Here is a 20121-nt window from a genome sequence, read left to right on the forward strand (position 1 = left end):
ATTTTTTTCTACTTTTGATATTTTTATGAACTTTCACAGTGTTTAAAGAGAAACTCTTATAATTAAATATATAGGGGCTAAAAATGAAGCAGCACTGTGAAGGTCAAAGCACAAGTTACTTGTAAGCCTGGAGGAGGGGTTCCAGCCTTGCCTGGGAGGCTTGGGCTGTGAGGATGTTCGGAAGCACAAGCGTAAGTGAGTAAGGTGGAGAGTGGGGGGAAAGCTTCTGGGGCGTGAGATGAGCTGGGTGTACGCAGCTGAAACACAGCAGTGTCAGGAGAAGTCAAGGGCTCATGGTGCCCAGATCTCACATTTTGAAATACATCTTCTTTATAATTAATTACTTTTCTTTCAGATGATAGTTCTAGCATTATGTTGCTGTTGTTTAGTTGCTAAGTTGTATCCAACTCTTTTTTGACCCCATGCACTGTAGCTCACCAGGCTCCTCTGTCCATGGGATTTCCCAGGCAAGAGTACTGGAGTGGGTTCCCATTTTCTCCTCCAGAGGATCTTCCCAACCCAGGGATCAAATCTGTGTCTCCTGCATTGGCAAGTGGATTCTTCACCATTGAGCCACCAGAGAAGCCCTACAGCATTATACTGACATCTTAAAACTATATGTAGTTGTATTATGTTATTTACAGATTTTATTTCAGGAGAGTATCAGAGACATTACGAAATATTTATTATAAACCAAGGGAGTGTGTCATCTGAAAAACTGAGAACCATTGATATAGGTAATAGGGAATCTTTGTAGGATTTTAAAGAAAATCCATGATGAATGCAATTTTTGTTGAAGAGAGATTCTGCTGGTGGCAATGTGGAAAACAAATCTGAAGACGATCTGACTAGAGGTACAAAGATTGGTCAGGAGGTAATCATAGTAATGTATGTGGGACGTAGGGAAGCTTTGAACTCTGTGGCGGAAAGTTCACTTGGGGAGGAGAGGCCTGACTAAGATGACTGCTAGGAGAGAGGGTTGAGGATGAAAAAGAAGGAGGACATCAAGACAAGGCTTCAGATGCTGGGAAACAGGCTGCCACTCACCAGGAGACAGAAGGCAGGAAAGGGAGCCTTCTTGAGATGACGACCGTAGAGTTTGTGGTATTTGGGGTCTTTGGGGACCTTCCATAGGTTCTTACTCAGTAGGTGCCGTAAGAATTCAAGAAGAGTCAGTAGAAGGTAGTACATAGTTTTGCATGGAGTAGCTCATCAAGTACGTGTTGAATGATGAATGGAAACTTAAGCTATGCCTCCAGTTTGACCAGAATTTATTAACTATGCATAATGTATACTACAGCAAACAAAACCATCCCAAAGGAAAAGAAAACCAAGAAGGCAAAGTGGTTATCTGAGGAGGCTTTACAAATAGCCAAAGAAATAAGAGAAGCAAAAAGCAAGGGAGAAAGGAAAAGGTATATCCAACTAAACGCAGAGTTCCAAAGAATAGCACAGAGATAAGAAGGCCTTCTTCAACAAACAGTGCATAAAACTAGAAGAAAACAGCAAAAGGGGAAAGACTAGAGATTTCTTCAGGAAAATTGGATATCAAGGGAACACTTCGCCCAGAAATGGTAGAGACCTAGTAGATGCTGAAGAGATCAAGAAGAGATGGAAAGAACACATGGAAGAACTGTACAAAAAAGATCTTAATGAACCAGATTACTACAATGGTGTGGTCAGTCACCCATAGCCAGACTTTCTGGAGAGCAAAATCAAGTGGGCCTTAGGAAGTACTGCTGCTGCTGCTGCTGCTAAGTCGCTTCAGTCGTGTCTGACTCTGTGCGACCCCATAGATGGCAGCCCACCAGGCTCTGCCGTCCCTGGGATTCTCCAGGCAAGAATACTGGAATGGGTTGCCATTTCCTCCTCCAATGCATGAAAGTGAAAAGTGAAAGTGAAGTCACTCAGTCGTGCCTGACCCTCAGCGACCCCATGGACTGCAGCCTTCCAGGCTCCTCCGTCCATGGGATTTTCCAGGCAAGAGTACTGGAGTGGGGTGCCATTGCCTTCTCCATTAGGAAGTACTAGTGTTAATAAATCTAGTGGATACAATGGAATTCTAATAGAACTATTCAAAACCCTAAAGGACGATGCCATCAAGGTGTTGCATTCAATATGTCAGCAAATCTGGAAGACCCAGCAGTGGCCACAGGACTGGACAAGGTCAATCCTCAACCCAATTCCCAAGAAGGGTGGTAGCACAGAATGTGCTAACCATCACACAATTGCACTCATCTCCCATGCTAGTAAGGTCATGCTTAAAAATCTTGTATTCTAGGCTTTAGCATTATGTGAACCCAGAACTTCCTGATGTCCAAGCTGGGCTTAGAAAAGAAAGAGAAACCAGAGATCAACATTTGCTGAATCATAGAGAAAGCTAGGGAAATCCAGAAAAACATCTACCTCTGTTTCATCAACTATGCCAAAACCTTTGATGGAAGTGATGGAAATACCAGACCATCTTCCCTGTCTCCTGAGAAACCTGTACACAGGTCAAGAAGTAACAGTTAGAACCCTGTATGGAACAAATGATTAGTTCAATATTGAGAAAGGAGTATGACAGGGCTGTCTGCTGTCACCCTGCTTGTTTAACCTATATGCTGAGCACATCGTGGAAAATGCTGCCCTGGATGAGTTACAAGCGGGAATCAAGACAAGCGGGAGAAACATCAACAACCTCAGATATGTGGATGATACCACTCCAATGCAGAAAGCAAAGAGAAACTAAAGAGCCTCTTGATGACGGTGAGGGAGGGGAGTGAAAGAGCTGGCTTAAAACTAAATATTAAAAAACTAAGATCTTCATTTTGATATTTGGCAAACCTAATACAATTATGTAAAGTTTAAAAATAAAATAAAATTTAAAAAAATTAAAAAAAATAAAATAAAAAATTAAGATCATGGCATCTGGCCCCGTTACTTCATGGTGAATACAAGTGGAAGTACTGACAGATACCTTATTCTTGGGCTCTAAAATCACTGCAGATGGTGACCGCAGCCATGAAATCAGAAGACGATTGCTTCTTGGCAGGAAAGCTATGACAAACCTACACAGTGTGTTGAAAAGCAGAGACATAACTCTGCCGACAAAGGTCTGTATAGTCAAGGTATGGTCTTCCCAGTGGTCACGGATGTTTGTAAGAGCAGGACGGTAAAGAAGGCAGAGCAACAAAGAATTGATGCCTTTAAACTGTGGTGCTGGAGAAGGCTCTTGAGAGTCCCTTGGAGAGCAAGGAGATCGAACCAGTCAGTCTTAAGGGAAATCAACCCTGAATGTTCGTTGGAAGGACTGATGCTGAAGCTGAAGTTCCAGTATTTTGGTCATCTGATGCAAACAACTGACACATTGGAAAAGTCCCTGATGCTGGGAAAGACTGAGGGCAGAAGGAGAAGTGGGCGGCAGAGGATGAGATGGCTGGATGGCATCACCGTGCAGTGGACATGAACTTGGACAAACTTCGGGAGATGGTGAGGGACTGGGAGGCCTGGCATACTGCAGTCCATGGGGTTGCAAAGAGTCAGACATGACTAGGCGACTGAATAATGACAACAGTGTGCCCTGCACATTACTAGGTTCTACAGATACAGAGCTGAATCAAAAGCAGTCCTTGTCCTCATCATGCTCTTTATGTGCTGAAATCATGACCTGAATAAAGGGTCATTGGGGCACAAAAGAGGGAGGGCTGTCTAGGGTTTGAGCAAGTCAGTAGAAGAGGGAAGAGATTCCAGGTGAGGGAATGATAGAACCCAACTCTCGGACAGAGTTGTGATCAGAGTGGAGTGTGTGAAGGCCAGTGGGGCCTTCTGCTGTCTGGCTGGTGCAAAAGGCAAAGTGCTGTCAGCAGGGCGGGTCTGCCTGTCTATGCAAACAGGACTTCAGGGAGCTCTGATTTGCAGAAAAACCACAGTCTGTCTGGGCCTGCCCAGTGGCTGGGATAATATGACTGAGCCCTGAACAGTAAATAACAGCAGGGGATTAGGTCACAAGAAGAAAGAGGAACTGGCACAATAATAGGGAACAAATGACATTCCTGAGGGCATGGGAGTGGGAGACACAGATTTCTTAGGTGCCTGTCCAGTTTCCAAGCCCCACCTTGGGAAGATTATCTCACTGGATGCTCTGTGAAGCATCCACCTGGAGTTCCAGAACAACACTGATTTCTCACGGTTGCTATACCATTTGCACTAGGCTGTGTTTTGACTCTGGGTTCCTCCCTGGCATGAGTCCGGGTGAGCAGCCTAAGCTCTGCTCCTAGAAACGGTCTGTACAAGCCGTCTAAGACTGGAGAAGCCCCTCACCAGCACCAGGTAACGTGCCCACCCCAAGTCCCTTGGGAGTCTCCCTGGGTAGCTTTTTTATTTTTTTAATTTGTTTTATTTTGGCTGCAACACGTGGCATGTGGGATCTTAATACCCTGACCAAGGATCCCACCTGCAGCTCCTGCAGTGGAAGCGGAGAGTCTTAATCACCAGACCCCCAGGGAAGTCCCTGTCTGGGTAGCTTTTGAAGTGGAGAGAGTAGGAAAATGTGTAAGCAGGTGGGTGTTGGAGGCAGGGCTGGGTGAGGTCGTGGAGAGGTTTGAGGAATGAAGGTGTGGTATGCTTTTCTTCCAACTCTTTGGGTACTTTCCAAGTTCCCCCACGTGGTCTTCACCTCAGAGAGGAGAAAGCTCTAGATGAATGTGGTAACATGTCAGTGGTTTGGAAGAGAATTTTTATGTCCTAAAAGATAATGCCTGGCCTGGCCTGGCAGTCAGTCCTCCCAGAGGCTGCACAGTACCTGGCCTCTCCTGAGGAGGGGCTGGGGGTGAGGAAAAAATCGATTAATGAGTAGGAAAGCAGGGCTGGCCTCCTGGTCTGGGAGCCCTGCCCTGGACTCTGCTCAGACCCACTTTATTGACTTGGCTTGTAAGATTCTTGAGTCAGCTGTAGAAAGGCCTTTTCTCCTCCCTGGGTGGGAGTAGGAGTCCGGGCACAGTATTTACCAGTCCCTGACAGCTTGGCTCTTTGAGGTTACACATTCAGTCTAGACAAGAGCAAACCTGTTCCCTGGGAGGGTGAATGTAACCAGAGCAGGATCTGGGCTTCCCCGCAGGCAGAACTCAACACCCAAAGGGGAGGATCCCTCTGGGACCTGAGGCAGCCCGGGCCACTGTGATGGTGCAGCCCTGTGTCTGTGCTGGGCCTCATCGTTACAAAGCTTCGCAGAGATGATCTCATCTAACTCTCACAGTCCTGTTGCTAGGTAAACATTGTTAACACCCTGTTATAGAAAAGGAGACCAAGGCTCACAGAGGTTAAGTGGGCTTTCTAAATAACACCCAGCTGATAAATGCCAGAGGCATGAGTCAAACCCAGTTCTCTGAACTCCAGATCACATCCAGAGTCATCTCTGTGTTTGTGCGATGACTTATTTTTCAGAAGAGTTCAGCGTACTTTTGTGTGAACTCTGTGATTCACTGTGGGCAGACAGGAAGTGGATGTCCTGTACCAAAGCAATAGGAAGAGAAGTAGATCCAGCAGTGTAACTGGAGGCGGCTTTCGGTTGAATAAAAACAGTGCTTACTGCAGGCTCTGAAGTGTGCTAGATGCCAGGGCTGCAGTGATGAGAAACACTGTCTTTCCACCTGAGAGTTCATGATCAGGCAAGGAGAACCCTCCTCAGGCCTAATCATATAGAGTGGGGGTAAGTGCTGCACCAGTCAGGGAACAAAGGCTCAGGGGGAATGAGTCTCTTACTAAGGACAGGAGCCGATAAGTACAGAGATGGGAGGCCACCATTCCCGCATCCTCATGCTTTCATTCCCCAGACCCTACTAGCTTCACAAATCTCCTCAAGGAAGAGGGAGCCTCAGTTTCCTCATCAATAAAATGGGGTGGGGAGGGCTTCCCTGGTGGCTCAGTCGTAAAGAATCCACTTGCCAATGCAGGAAGCACAGGTGTGGCCCCTGATCTGGAGAGATCCCACGTGCTGCAGAGCAGCTAAGCGTGCTACAACTCGTGAGCCCAGGAACCACAGCTACTGAGCCCCCGCGCCCTAGAGCCCACGCTCTGCAACATAACAAGCCATGGTAATGAGAAGTCTGGGCACCACAACGAGCAAGCAGCCCCCACTTGCCACAGCTAGAGAAAAGCCTGCATAGCAACAAACCCCCAGCACAGCCAATAATAAATAGATAAATGAAATTTTTAAAAATTATAAAAATAAATAAAGTGGGGATGATGCTGTCTCTGTTAATGACTACATGAAAGTCAACAAGACATGTGTGAACGTCCTCGGTGACTGAAGTATCCCATTGCTGTTGCCATCTATCATTCAAGGCAGGATGATCTGATCTTCACAGCTGCCCCTTGATGTCTCAGAGATCATTTCAGTTGATGTTTTTAAAATTCATTTAAGCCCAAAACAAATTCTTTGTCTTTTGCACACCACAATGAGTTTAATCCAACCTAAGTGATCTTTCCAGGAGCATCTGAGGCCCCGCAAGTCAACACAATGCTCAGCCCTGCCCCTGCGTGACAAGGCTAAGATAATTTGTATCTAATGTAATTCTTTTATGAGAATTTTGTGTGGTCACTACTCCTTGTGAATCACTTAATATTTAACTTTATGAGGTGCCCCTACTGGTTTGTAATTCAGTTTTCCCTACTATAGCCCAAGGGTTAGGCATTTAAGGATGAATTAATTGGGTAAATGCTTACAGAGAGGAGCAGCAGAGGGCAGACCTTCTGTGGATACTGTCAATCACCAGGAGGCCAAACCTCAAACACATGCCAGAATGAGTTTTTCTCACTGATTCATTCATTTTCAGTTTTCCGACAAAGGTGCACAGAGCTCCTACCAAGTGTGGCAGTCTGCTAGGCAGAGTGGCCAGTGAAACAAGCCCCGCCCTGGGGGCTGACCTGGGGATGTCAAGGGCAGTGACCAAGAGCGCAGATGTTGGCTCCAGACCAGCGGGTTCAAATCCTCCTTCTGCTAGTTCACTACGGTGGAATCTCAGGACAGTCACTTAACCACTCCTTGCCTCAATTTCCTCCCAGTCACTGTGAAGATTAAATGAGTTGATATATACTTGGAACAGTGCCTGCCACATATTAAGGGCTGTATAAGTGTTAACTATTAATCCAGTGGGTGATCTAGACAGGAAATAAAGAAACAGAAAATATCTGAAAGTTATGATGGGAGTCATACAGGAAACCAAAAACGGTGTGAGAAGGAGAACTAACAGAGGTGATGAGGTCGGTGAAAGGAAGAGACCTCCCCCAGCCTGGATGGTACCACCTTCTGCTCACTGAGCAGCTGATAACAGTGGAGACATGCTGAGTGAAAGCGGGCTGGTTAAACCAAGTAAGAAGAGTAGCAGAGAGTCCAGAAGGCAGTGATGCAGGGGAAAGGAACATGTCCCAAAACCCTGAGACATCAAAGAGTACGGGCCTCCTGAAGCAACAAGAAAGATCATGGGGCTGAGGTTAAGAGGAGGTTGGAGAGATCAGCAGGGTCTGTTTATGTAGGGCTCTGCAGGCCCTGGCAAGTGTTGAGGCTTCATGCAAAACGCAGTAATTGCAGGGTTTGGTTTTGTTTTGTTTTTTGACTGTGCTAGGTCTCTGTTGCGGCACTTAGGATCCCTAGTTGTGGAGTTCGGACTTAGTTGCCCCGCAGCACGTGGGATCCTAGTTCTCTGACCAGGGATAAAATCTGTGTCTGCTGCGTTGGAAGGTGGGTTCTCAACCACTGGACCACAAGAGAGGTCCCAGATTGCACGGTTTTATGCAATGGAAGGCTCTGATCCCATTTATATTTTATGGGGTTCTCTCTAGAGAATGGATTGGAGGAGGACCAGAGTGGCCATCGTTGTAGGGGAACAGGAGAGAGGCAGTGGTGATCTGGACCAAATGGTGGCTGTGGAGATGAAGAAAAACAGTCAGATGGAGATACACCCTAGAGGCAGAATTGAGGACCCCGCTGATGGACTGGTCCACTCTGTTGCAAGGCAGGAGAGACACAAAATAGACAGAGACCTGCCCCACAGGGAGCACTCAAGTGGCGAGTGGGGGCCCCAGTCTAGTGCAGGCACACTGTGCCTCTCTGATGGATGAGCCCAAGAGAGCTGAATGCAGCCCAGCCTGAGGATATCAGCGGCCCAGTGCCTTCTGCACTGTGTTCCACCCCAACCCTCCAGCTCCCCAAGGGCTGCTAAGGACCCTAAGTCAGGTCCAGTGATTCTGACTTGGTTCCATTTAGCTCCGGGCGGCAGCAGCCAATGGAGGATTGTCTCCATTTTCCCCAGGAGATGAGACCACAATTAAACAGGCCCGACAGTGGTGGGCAAAAATCTCAAACACACACACAGAAAGCCAAGGGCATGTGGGGAGGCAGAAATCAAATAATTCTGGAACCCACCCCTTTCTCTCCACCCTGCTTCCTCCGCATGTGCATTTCAGGGAAGGAAGGATAGGGACTATACTTTCTCTAAAATAGGACTCTTTTTTAGAGAAAGAACATCTTTTTAAGAACAAAGCAGCCTTCCCTTCCTCCTTCAGTGATTTCTGGAAGCAAAAGGACATATCTTTGATGACTAAACATTGTGGAAAATAACTAAATACTAAAATTTGGAGTTGCCAAGTTTGCGTAGATGCTGCCATAAATGTTGGATTTTTTTTTCTTAAACAGCTTTTTCTAAACCCAAAGAAACTTCAGTAGAACCTCTGGCAGCAGTTATCTCTAAATCAGGGAGCAAGCAGCAGGACGAATAATTCTAGCCTCCCAGGAGTCTGTCTTCCGTGCTACAGCTCTGGAGGTGCCTGCATTTGGAAGACCATTACCTGGGTGGGATTGCTGGGCGGCGGTCAATAAATTCTCGTAGCCGGATGGCAGTCATGATGGATAAGATTCTGAAAAAAAAATTTAAGTGAAGTTTCTTATTGCAAGTTTATACACATTTCCCAGGCATGCCTACCTAGTACTACAAAGTCTGTCTTGAAAGTAGAAGGGCCATTCATAGCTTCTGCTAGGCTATTTAGGGAAGGAAATAGACTCTTTAAAAAAATTATTTATTTATCTATTTATTTGTGGCCTTCTTCAGTTGTGGTGAGCAGGGGCTACTCGTCATCGTGCTGCGCGGGCTTCTCATTGTGGTGGCTCCTCTTGTTGCTGAGCATGGGCTCTCGGATGCTCGAGCTTCATTTGTTGTGGCATGTGGGCTCAATAGTTGTGACTTAGACTCTAGAGCACAGGCTCAGTAGTTGGGGCACTTGGGCTGAGTTGCCCTGAAGCACGTGGGATCTTCTGGGATCAGGGACCAAACCTGTGTCTTCCTCATCGGCAGGCAGATTCTTTACCACTGAGCTGCCTGGGAAGCCCCAGGAAATAAACTCTAAAAGAAGCAAAAAGAAATGGAAAGCATAAGCCAATACACAGACACATGCTTTTCTTTAACAGTAAAAAGTACTGTGTGAGTTGGGGACGCAGCCTCCTTTGTCATTCTTCTTGAGGTATCTTCCTACTGCACCCGCTTTTGGGCTAAGCTCTGCATCTTCCACATGCCCTCATAACTAGAGTTCTGGAAATGAGTTAGATGTACTCAAATCAGATGTAATTGAGATTTGGAAGATGAAAACGAGACAGGGGCTGATTTCTGCTTCTTTGCCTTTTTCTATTGGCAAAACTGGTTAAGACAATGTGATATTTCTTTATGCAGCAGAATGCCAGTGTCCAATCTCCAGCTTTGACGGTGGAAGAGGCAATCGTGTTGAAGCAACACTGAACGCTGTGTTTAGAGTTCAAATACCAGCTTCTTGAGGGCAGAGAGGGAGCTGGAGTGGCAGTGTTGTTAGCTTTGGGACCAGGTTCTTGAACTCAGTTGTCTGGAAGCAACTTCCTGATCAGGGCACAGGTAGCTGCTTTTATGATGGGTCAGTTTTGTGAAGATGTTCTAGAAGCTTCCTGGAGGCCTTCCTCAGGGCCTACTCTTTCCAACACTTCAAATGATTTTGTAACCATCTCTATCTACACTGAACTCTTTTCTGTTCATATGCTGGCTCCAGTTTAAACATATAATACATAATGTTTCTAGTCTAAATTTTCATTTTGCATCTGCTTATGTACTGGAGAACTTGCCATAGAAAACCACTGCATCTAAGTATTCACTTGAGAAAGGGTCTACAATGAGGCGGACACTAAGTGCCTGGGGGACAGAGGTGGGAGAAAGCCTTATTTTTTACAGTTTACCTTTGGTGCACCTTGGGAGTTTTGTACAAGGTGTATATATTATGCATATACAAAGACAGCTGGGCTCCAGTTTGCATCAACATGGGGTAGCAGAAGAACATTGTCCTGAGACCCATGTGACTTGTGGTCAGTCTTTGCCTCGCTAGAGTGGAAATGTGTGTGAATGGTTGTGTCCTCCCTGAAAGTCATATATTGAAACCCTAATCCTACTGTGATGGTATTTGGAGGGGGAGCCTTTGGGAGGTAATTATCTCATGGGCATGGAGCCCTCATGAATGGAACTAGTGCTCTTATGAAGAAGACCTCAGAGTGTTCCCTGGCTTTCTTTCTGCCATATGAGAATACAAGAAGTCTGCAGCCTACAACTTGGAAGAGGGTCTTATCTGAACCCTACCATGCTGGAACCCCAATCTTTGACTTTGGCCTCCAGAAACCTGAGAAAGAAACTTCTATTGTTTACAAGCCACTCAGCCTCTGAAGCTTGTTACAGCAGTTGAACAGACTCAGGCACCAGCTCAGTACGTTGATGGTTATGATATCTTTATGGAGAGTTATGTGAGACAATGATGCATGTGTGTTTTCTAACCTAAAAATCACGTTGGAGAAAGGAGACTATATGAGTTTCTATTTATGAGCATGTATTATGTGTACAGTAACACGTATTAAGGAGCTTTTCTGGTGGCTCAGTGGTAAAGAATCTGCCTGCCAATGCAGAAGATATGGGTTCGATCCCTGGGTTGGGAAGACCCCCCCTGGAGAAGGAAATGGCAGCCCACTCCAATATTCTTGCTGGGAAATTGCATGGACAGAGGGGCTTGGCAGGCTACAGCCCATGGGGTCACGAAAGAGTCAGACATGACTCAGCAACTAACTACCACCAACACCAACATGTATGAACTCCTATCAGCCTCCCAGTAATCCTATTAAGTGTTTATCACTACACTTTACTGACAAGAAAACTGAAATTCTGAGAAGTAAAGTAACTTCTGAGGATCCATGGTTAGACTCCTCTAGCTCCACAAACAGTTGTCTATCAGAACAACCACGGGCACCCTGACCATCAGCCAAAACAAAACTGGGATAATACACAAGAAGCAATAACCAGGAGGGAGAAAGAACTGGGAAAAAAGAGTGTGATACCTCCCTCTTTTCCTTGTATAACTCGACTTCTGTCCACAGGCCACCTGGTTGCTTTACTTCACCTCTATGTTTTTCAAGCAACTTGAAAAGTTTCAAACAAGATCATAATAGGACAGTTCGGCTATCCAACAGAATCTGTTCATTACAAAGTGTGTTTTTACTTTCAGCACTGGTGTGTTTATTTAAAAAAAGAAAGCAGAAAGAATGAAAGAGAGAATCTGAGCAAACACAATTGAGCTCTCTTTTAAACTCAGAAAACATCACTGCTGGGATTTCAGTTCACTAGAAGTGACATGCCGGAGAAGAATGCAAGATATTTAGGACATTTGTGCTCCTAACCAAGACAACAGCAAGTGTGCCTTCGATGATGGAGTGACTGCTCAGTGCCTAGAAATTCTGAATCAGCATCACAGGGAACATCAGGCCTGGGTGGCTGTGACTTGGCTATGTGGTAGAAACCCTTTCAGAGGAACACATTAATAACTCACTTTGAGTCTAAGTCTAAGCTTCCAGAATAATCAGAAGACCTTGTCTGGGAGGGTGGTGACCTTGCCATTCTACATCTTTAGAGAATGCCTCTACCATGCGTATAGGGTACCAAATCACATTTTGTGTGATTAGCTATCATCTCTTGAACACATAAGAAAATGCAGCTTGCAATAGATATGTCAGTGCATTTTATTTTAGTTAATCTTAAAAAATAGAGTCACCCACCAAATCAGAATGTGACTTAGGTATGAACATATGTTAAACTTGCCATCATTTACAAACTCACAGCCAATACTGCACAGCTGTTGTCAGAGGCACCACGAACAACATATCTTTTATCACCTTTAAAATGTATAATTTCTTAGTTACCTTAATAGAAGATTCTCCTTCTGATGTGCCCTTAGTAAAATTCTTCCAGAACAAATATGAGTTCTGTCTATACTGTCATCCTACCTTTCATTCAAACTCACATTAATTCTACAAAATCTTCAGCTTTTTTCTTTTTAAAAAAAACTGAAATACAATATGCTCAGACTGAATAATGCTATAAAATAATATTAAAACCACCCATAAACAACTATTTTAAATTTTTAAATTTCATGTATGCACATACATCTACATTTATATGTGTATATGTGGAGCTTCCCAGGTGGCTCAGTGGTAAAGAGTGTCCCTGCAAGCAGGAGACGCAGGCTGTATCCTTGCATTGGGAAGATCGCCTGGAGGAGGAAATGGCAACCCATTCCAGGATTTTTGCCTGGAAAACTCTATGGACAGAGGAGCCTGGTGGGCTACAATCCATGGGATCACAAAAGAGTCAGATACAACTTAGTGACTGACCAACAACAAATGTGAATATCGTTTTCTTGGGCTCCAAAATCACTGTGGATGCTGACTGCAGCCACAAAATTTTAAAATGTTTGCTCCTTGGCAGGAAAGCCATGACAAACCTAGACAGTGTATTAAAAAGCAGAGACATCACTTCGCCAACAAAGGTTAAGCTAAAACCATAGTTAGAGCTATGGTTTTTCCAGTAGTCATCTATGAATGTGAGAGTTGGATCATAAAGAAGGCTGAGTGCCAAAGAATTGATGCTTTTGAACTGTGGTGCTGAAAAAGACTCTTGAGAGTCCCTTGGACAGCAAGGAGATCCAACCAGTCAATCCTAAAGGAACTCAACCCTGAATATTCTTTGGAAGGACTGATGCTGAAGCTGAAGCTCCAGTACTTTGGCCACCTGATTCGAAGAGATGACTCACTGGAAAGATTGAAGGCAGGAGGAGAAAGGGGTGACAGAGGATGAGATGATTAGATGGCATCATTGACTGAATGGACATGAATTTGAGCAAACTCCGGGAGATAGTGAAGGACAGGGAAGCCTGGCATGCTGCAGTCCATGGGGCTGCAAAAAAGTTGGGCGTGACTTAGCGACTGAACAACAACATAAACAGCATATATACTTAAAAACTTGAAAACACAGCAGGCATTCTGTTTCATATTTTTTTGGTTTTCATTTAACAACATATTATGCTAAAATTAATACAATATATTAAAATTTTCTACACTGCTACAGAATATTCTTAATTCTAATATTTAATGTTCTTTTGTGTTGTTTAGCTCACCTATTACTCTATTTAAAACAGTATCCTCTTCACTCCCTGGACTCCTCATCCATGTTCTATGCTTGATTTTTCTCCAAAATACTCATCACCATCTGCCATACTGTATGTTTACTTAGGTATCCTGTTTATGTCTGTCTTCCCCATTGGAAAGAGAGCTTTGAATGTTGTGTTCACAGCTGTATCTCTAGGACCAAAGATGATAACTGACACTTGGTAGACATTTAACAAATATTCTTTGAACAACTGAATGTGCTATAATTTATGAAACCCAGCTCCCTAATGTTGGACATTTTGGTCATGCTGAGCTTTTATATGTTTGATGCAGTTGAATTAATTTCTTAGGATACATTCCTAGAAGTGAGTCAAGGTTTGGGCATCTTCATGGCTCTTTCTTAGGAGGATTGGAGTCACTTTCAATAATTAATTTTGGTACCTAAATCACTATGGATAGACCCCTAGGGCCTAAGAATTAAAATTTAATAATAGAATTTTTTATCATGCTGATGTTCAGGAGGTGAACGAAGGTAAATGTATATGAGATGCACATTCCAACAAGCTTCCTCAAAGTTAATATTCAACATATTCAAAATGCTGACTTCAGGATTTATTCTGGCAACTTTCTGGTATTGTATATTATGGATCAAACCAGAATTTTATAAAATATAATAGCAGTCAAACATCTGATAAATTCTGCCCACTTATGGTAATATTTCTTAGCAAGTAATGAAGGAACTTTCTCAGCCTGATAAGAAACATCCATAAAAACCTACAGCTAACATCATACTTAATGGTGAAAGGTTGATTTCTTCTTAAAATCAAGAACAAAACAGGATGTTACTCTTACCTCTCTACTCAACATGCTGCTGGAAGTCTTAGGGCAAGAGGCAAGAAAATGAAATAAAAGGCATGCAGATTGGAAGGAAAGAAAACTGTCCTTATTTGCAAGTGACATAATTGTCTCTGTAGAAAATCTCAAGGAATCTACAAATAAAGTCTTAAACTAATAGCTGTTTTTAACAAGATCTTAAGATACAAAGTCAACACATAAAAAATAAATATACTTTAAGTAAAAAAACAAACAGAATTTATAACACAACTATTTACAATAGCACACAAAAAAAGAAAGAAACAAAGAAAAAAATACTATGTATAAATCTAACAAGACATGCTAACTGCTACTGCTAAGTCACTTCAGTCGTGTCCAACTCTGTGCGACCCCATAGACGGCAGCCCACCAGGCTCCCCCGTCCTTGGGATTCTCCAGGCAAGAACACTGGAATGGGTTGCCATTTCCTTCTCCAATGCATGAAAGTGAAAAGTGAAAGTGAAGTCGCTCAGTCGTGTCTGACTCCTAGCAACCCCATGGACTGCAGCCTACCAGGCTCCTCCGTCCATGGGATTTTCCAGGCAAGAGTACTGGAGTGGGGTGCCATTGCCTTCTCCCAACAAGACATGTTCAGGTTCTATATGCTGAAAAGTACAAAGTACTAATGAAAGAAATCAAAGACCTAAGAGGCACTGTGTTCCTGGATTGGAAGACTCAACTTTGTAAAGATGACAATTCTCTCCAAATTGATTTGATTTCTTTGGTTGGACTTCCCAGCAATATTTTTGGTAATAGATATAGACAAAAGTTTTTTCTAAAGTTTATTTGGAAATGCAAGGGAAATGTTAATAAAATAGCTGAAGTAATTTTGAAAAAGAGCAATCACGCTTGGGTAGAAAGGGGATGGAAAAACACTAGTCCTCAGTTCACATCTATTATCAACTAGACATTTCACATGTGTTATTTCACTCAGTCTTCATAGGAGTAGTGAGAGCTGTTTATCGGTATCCTGAGTTTGTAGAGGATGTTAAATTACATGTGTAAGGTCATGTAGTCCCCAGTAGCTCAGTGGGTAAAAATCCACTTGTAATGCAGGAGATGCAGGTTTGATCCCTGGGTCAGAAAGATCCCCTAGAGAAGGAAATGACAACCCACTTCAATATTCTTGCCAGGGAAAACCTATGGACAAAGGCTACAGTTCCTGGGGTCTCAAAGAGCCAGACGTGACTGAGTGACTAAACACACACACACATACTAAGCACAGCCAGTAAACAACAAAAATCCAGATCTGCCTGATTCCAAAGCCTGTCTGCCTTCTCCTCTAGGGCCACTGATTCATTGATTTACTCAGCAAACATTTAATGATCAACTACCTTCCCATGGCATTGTACCAGGTACTGGCAAAAAGCATTTAGCCAAAAGTATGTGGTCTTGTTCTCCTGTTATGTGTTAGAGGAGATGAAGTCAGATATGAATCAGAGTCGCACAAGGCAATGTAAAATTGAAGCTCAGTAACTGCTGAAATAGAATCCTCTGACGTTAGCTTTCAGGTAGTTGAGGGGCTGCATCCCTCCTCCCCTCTTTCAGAATTCTAAAGACTCTAAGAATGGATAAGTCACATTTCCTTCAGGACATTTTCCCTGATAGGAAACATTCGAGAAGCTCTCCTCTTGGAGATGCGCTTTCTGAGACTGAGAAAAAGTTTGTAAAAACTGACACCAACTTTTATGGTAGGAAAGAGTTAAAAATAAGATTTGTTAAATCAAAGGTTTACAATGTTAAACGGATCCAGCAGCAATTACCTAGTAAGTTAATCAGCTTGTGGACCTTAAGCATTAATACATGATAACTAGCAAGTTATCAGGCTTCCCTGGTAGGACAGCTGGTAAAGAACCATCTGCAATGCAGGAGACCCTGGTTTGATTCCTGGGTCAGGAAGATCCTCTGGAGAAGGGATAGGCTACCCACTCTAGTATTCTTGGGCTTCCCTGTGCGTAAGAATCCGCCTGCAATGTGGAAGACCTGGGTTCGATCCCTGAGGTTGGGAAGATCCCCTGAAAGAGGCATGGCAACCCACTCCAGTATTCTTGTCTGGGGAATTCTATGGACAGAGGAGCCTAGTGGGCTGCAGTCCATGGGGGTTGCAAAAAGTCAGATGTGATTAAGCACAGCAGAGCACAGCAAATTATCATTTAATTCATCTGTCCAAAGAAGGGCAGAGGCAGAATATTAGTGGGGTCCCCAGACTCTGATGTTGTTTATCTGGTAATTTCTGGAAATAGAAGGGAGTGGCATATAATCTGGCACACACATGGCAACAATTTACTTTCAAAATGCAGTGCGTAACACCAGAGTCCTGGGTGTCCCCTTTCCTTGAAGGTGTGGCGTCTGTACTCTATACCAGGGGAAGTTGGGCCCCTGGAGCAAGCCAGGTCCTCGTAATCTGCCAGCGCACAGAAGGCATGTGGGGCGGCCGGCTTTCTCAGAATTCCTATGCCTCGCCCTTGCTAGGAGCACGACAGTAGCCTCGCTGACTGCAGAGTTACTCTGTGGCGAAGGCAATTGCTCTCTGCTGCTTTTCAGCATGTGTGTCATAAGAGGTCATTTAGAAAATGGTTTTGAGTAACTGAGTTACTTGCTTCTGTTTCCTCAGGAAGCCAGGGTTCCCAGTTCAAGAAGGTTGTTTACCCACTTGCTCTCTTGCCCTTCCACATTCCTGCATCCAACCCCCAAAACCCTACCATGAATTTTGCTGCCTGAATGTTGCTTCCTTCCTCCTTTTCTAATCTAAATTCCACCCACCCTTCAGGGCCTTCTTCAGGTCCTTTACAATCTCTTACTAGGACTCTGAGTTCCCAGGGGTCTCTTGTCTGCCCCTGAATTCCCAGAGCCCCTGATTAATTCTATGATGCACTTTGGTTCTTATTGGTTCATTGATTTCTGAACTCATTTATTCATCATTTAAGAAAATGTTTAATGAGTGGCAGTTTTGTGCCTGGTCTTGAATAAGGCTCTAGAGATTCTTCAACGAGTAAGATACTAGTTTCATACAATGTCTTGCCTCTCAGCTAAAGTTATGTAAGCTCCTGGATGTTGAACCATGTTTATTTTTTCAATTAATAAATTTGATTGTGCTGGGTCTTAGTTGCGGCATGCAGGATCTAGTTCCCTGACCAGGGATCGAACCTGGGCCCCCTGTGTTGGGACTGTGGAGTCTTAGACACTGAACCACCAGGGAAATCCCAGAACCATGTTGTTTTGATGGTCTTTATCTTCCCTCTCCTTGTCCTCCTACCTCACTGTCTTGCAAAGTGTTCCCCATCCAAGGAAATGCTCACTGCATACAGAATCAGTCAGTCAGTCAGCCCACTCCATAATCTGGCAATCTAGTTAATACGTTTTAAACTTTATTCTTCTTGTATCATAAACAGCCAGTTGCCTTAACATAGGTATATCCCATTTCTAAGGAAAAAATGTTGATCTAGAAAAAGCTCTTCAAATAATTCAAAATTGAGATATGAATACTCAGTTTCCAAAAGAATTCTTCACTCTACAAAATGGTTTGCCACAAAGTTTCTTTATATTGTGAGCTCTTGTCCCTAGAGCATTCAAAATGCAATCAGCAATTCAGTAATGCAACCACTAAGTGAGAAGAGAGAGGTTTGGGCAGTAACTGGTGTTACCTGCTTAGGCTGAAGTGGGTAGAGACCTCCTTGTTCTTAAAAGCAGTCCTCTAAGGACAGCAGTTATTTTAGCTGTCTCCAAGTACTGCCAAGGCTCACTGCAGAGTTATAGGACTTGATCTTTTTTACATCATTGAAAGGGTATTGTGATGCACTGTGACTTAGAAACTTTTGGTAGGTAATGCCTTTCAAGTCTTGGACTTATTAAAAATAGAGATCCTTTGGTCTCCCTGTACATGAAAGAAAGGATAAAAATTGGTGTGGAAAGGAAAACCATGTGGCAAGTAACCTGGACTATTTAATCACTAGAATTTTCTGTAAAGGTTATTCCAGAGACAGCGTAAGGTCAAAGATCTGAGAGGTGCTGTACTGCAAGCACTACCCTTTGCAAGCTAAAATTGAGGAAGTAGGGGTTGGCCCCTGGAACAAATGAGTCTAGCTCTGCTTGGTCCAAGGCTAGATTAGGCTCCATCCTGCTACTACTGAAGGTATCAAAGGAGACATTTAATTGGCCCTCTGTATGTCTTCTTTGGGAAAATATTTCTTCAAGTTCTCTGTCCATTTTCTAATCAGTTTGTTAGTTTTTCAGCTAATGTGTTATACAAATTTTTTATGTATATTTGGCTATTAACCTCTTACCTAACATACTATTTGCAAGTAACTTCTCCCATTCAGTAGGCTGCCTTTACATTTTGTTGACAGTTTCTTTCATTGTGCAAAAACTTTTTGGTTTAACTTACTCTCATTTGTGTATTTTTGCTTTTGTTGCCCTTGCCTGAGGATCCAGAAAAATATTGCTAAGACGGATATCAAAGAGCATGCTACTATGTTTTCTTCTAGGAGTTCTATGGTTTCAGACCTTACATTTAAGTATATAATCCATTTCAATCTTTGAATATGGTATAAGAACATGGCCTAGATTTATTTTATCGTATGTAGCTGTCCACTTTTCCTGGCACCATTTTTTTTGAAGATACTATCTCTTCCCCATGTGTATTCTTGCCTTCTTTGCTGTAGATTAAGACTAAACCTACAATATCTCTGAGGTATGCCTGTAGTCATTTTGCGAGCTATAAATTGGTATCTGATTATGGCTTTATCTGCGTTTTCCTGATGATTAGTGATGTTGATGAGTTTATTTTTAAGCTATTTTGTTCCATTGATCTCTGTGTCTGTAATTTTATCCAGTACCATATGGTTTTGATTACCATAGCTTTCCATAGTTTGAAATCATGGAGTGTAATACCTCCAGGTTTTTTTCTTCTTTTTCAAAATTATTTTGACTATTCATGGTCTTTTGTGATCCCACCCAAATTTTAGGATTGTTTGCTTTAGGTCTGTGAAAAATGCCATTGGTATTTTGATAGGAACTGGGTTAAATCTATAGATTGTTTTGTGTGGTATGGACATTTTAACAATATTCATTCTTCCAATCCAAGAACATGAGATATCTTTCTATTTCTTTATATCATTCTCAAATTCTTTCATGAATATTTTATAGTTTTTCAGAGTATAGGTCTTTTACCTCCTTGGTTGTTTATTCCTAGGTATTTTATTCTTTTTGATGCAATTTTAAATGTTTGTCTTCTTGCTTTCTCTTTCTGACAGTTCATTATTGGTGTACGGAAAAGCAACAAATTTTTTTGTATTGTATCCTGCAGCTTTACTGAATGCATTGATTAGTTCTAATAGTTTTGTATATTATATATATATAATCATTATTTCTATATATATTATTATGCCATCTGCAAATAATGACAGTTTTACTTCTTTTCCCCAATGTGGATACATTTCATTCTTTGTGTTGTCTAACTGTTATAGCCAGGACAACTAATGCTATGAATAAAATACTAATACTTTGAATAAAAGTGGCAGGAGTGGGCATTCTTATCTTATTCTTGATCTTAGAGGAAAAGCTTTCAGCTTTTCACAATTGAGTATATGTTAGCTGTGGGTTTACCATATATGGCAGTTTATCATATATGTCATATATGTGCCAATATTGTAGCTGCCTGGGAATTTCCTGAAATGCTTTGAGAAATTATTGATAAAGGCATGTACTTATCTAGCAGGTTTTCTTTTCCTGGGGAAATGGAGTTTATGATCATCACAGGAGTCTAGTGAGATGGA

The 20121-nt window shown here is 42.9% G+C and overlaps 1 protein-coding gene across 1 annotated transcript in view; it reads right to left on the bottom strand.

The window, feature by feature from the left end:
- LOC104997924 (chromosome unknown open reading frame, human C1orf100) overlaps positions 1 to 18231 on the bottom strand; it is a 36685-nt gene extending 18454 nt beyond the window's left edge. The window contains exons 1-2 of the mRNA XM_010852908.1: positions 17992 to 18231; positions 8827 to 8895 (exon numbers count right to left, since the gene is read on the bottom strand). Of these exons, the coding sequence (XP_010851210.1) occupies positions 8827 to 8882 (56 nt within the window). The 5' untranslated portion in view covers positions 8883 to 8895; positions 17992 to 18231. The remainder of the gene's footprint in view (positions 1 to 8826; positions 8896 to 17991) is intronic.
- Between the last annotated feature and the right edge of the window lie 1890 nt (positions 18232 to 20121).

The sequence above is a fragment of the Bison bison genome, unplaced genomic scaffold (genome assembly GCF_000754665.1).
Source record: "Bison bison bison isolate TAMUID 2011002044 unplaced genomic scaffold, Bison_UMD1.0 scf7180017864317, whole genome shotgun sequence".
Taxonomy (NCBI): domain Eukaryota; kingdom Metazoa; phylum Chordata; class Mammalia; order Artiodactyla; family Bovidae; genus Bison; species Bison bison.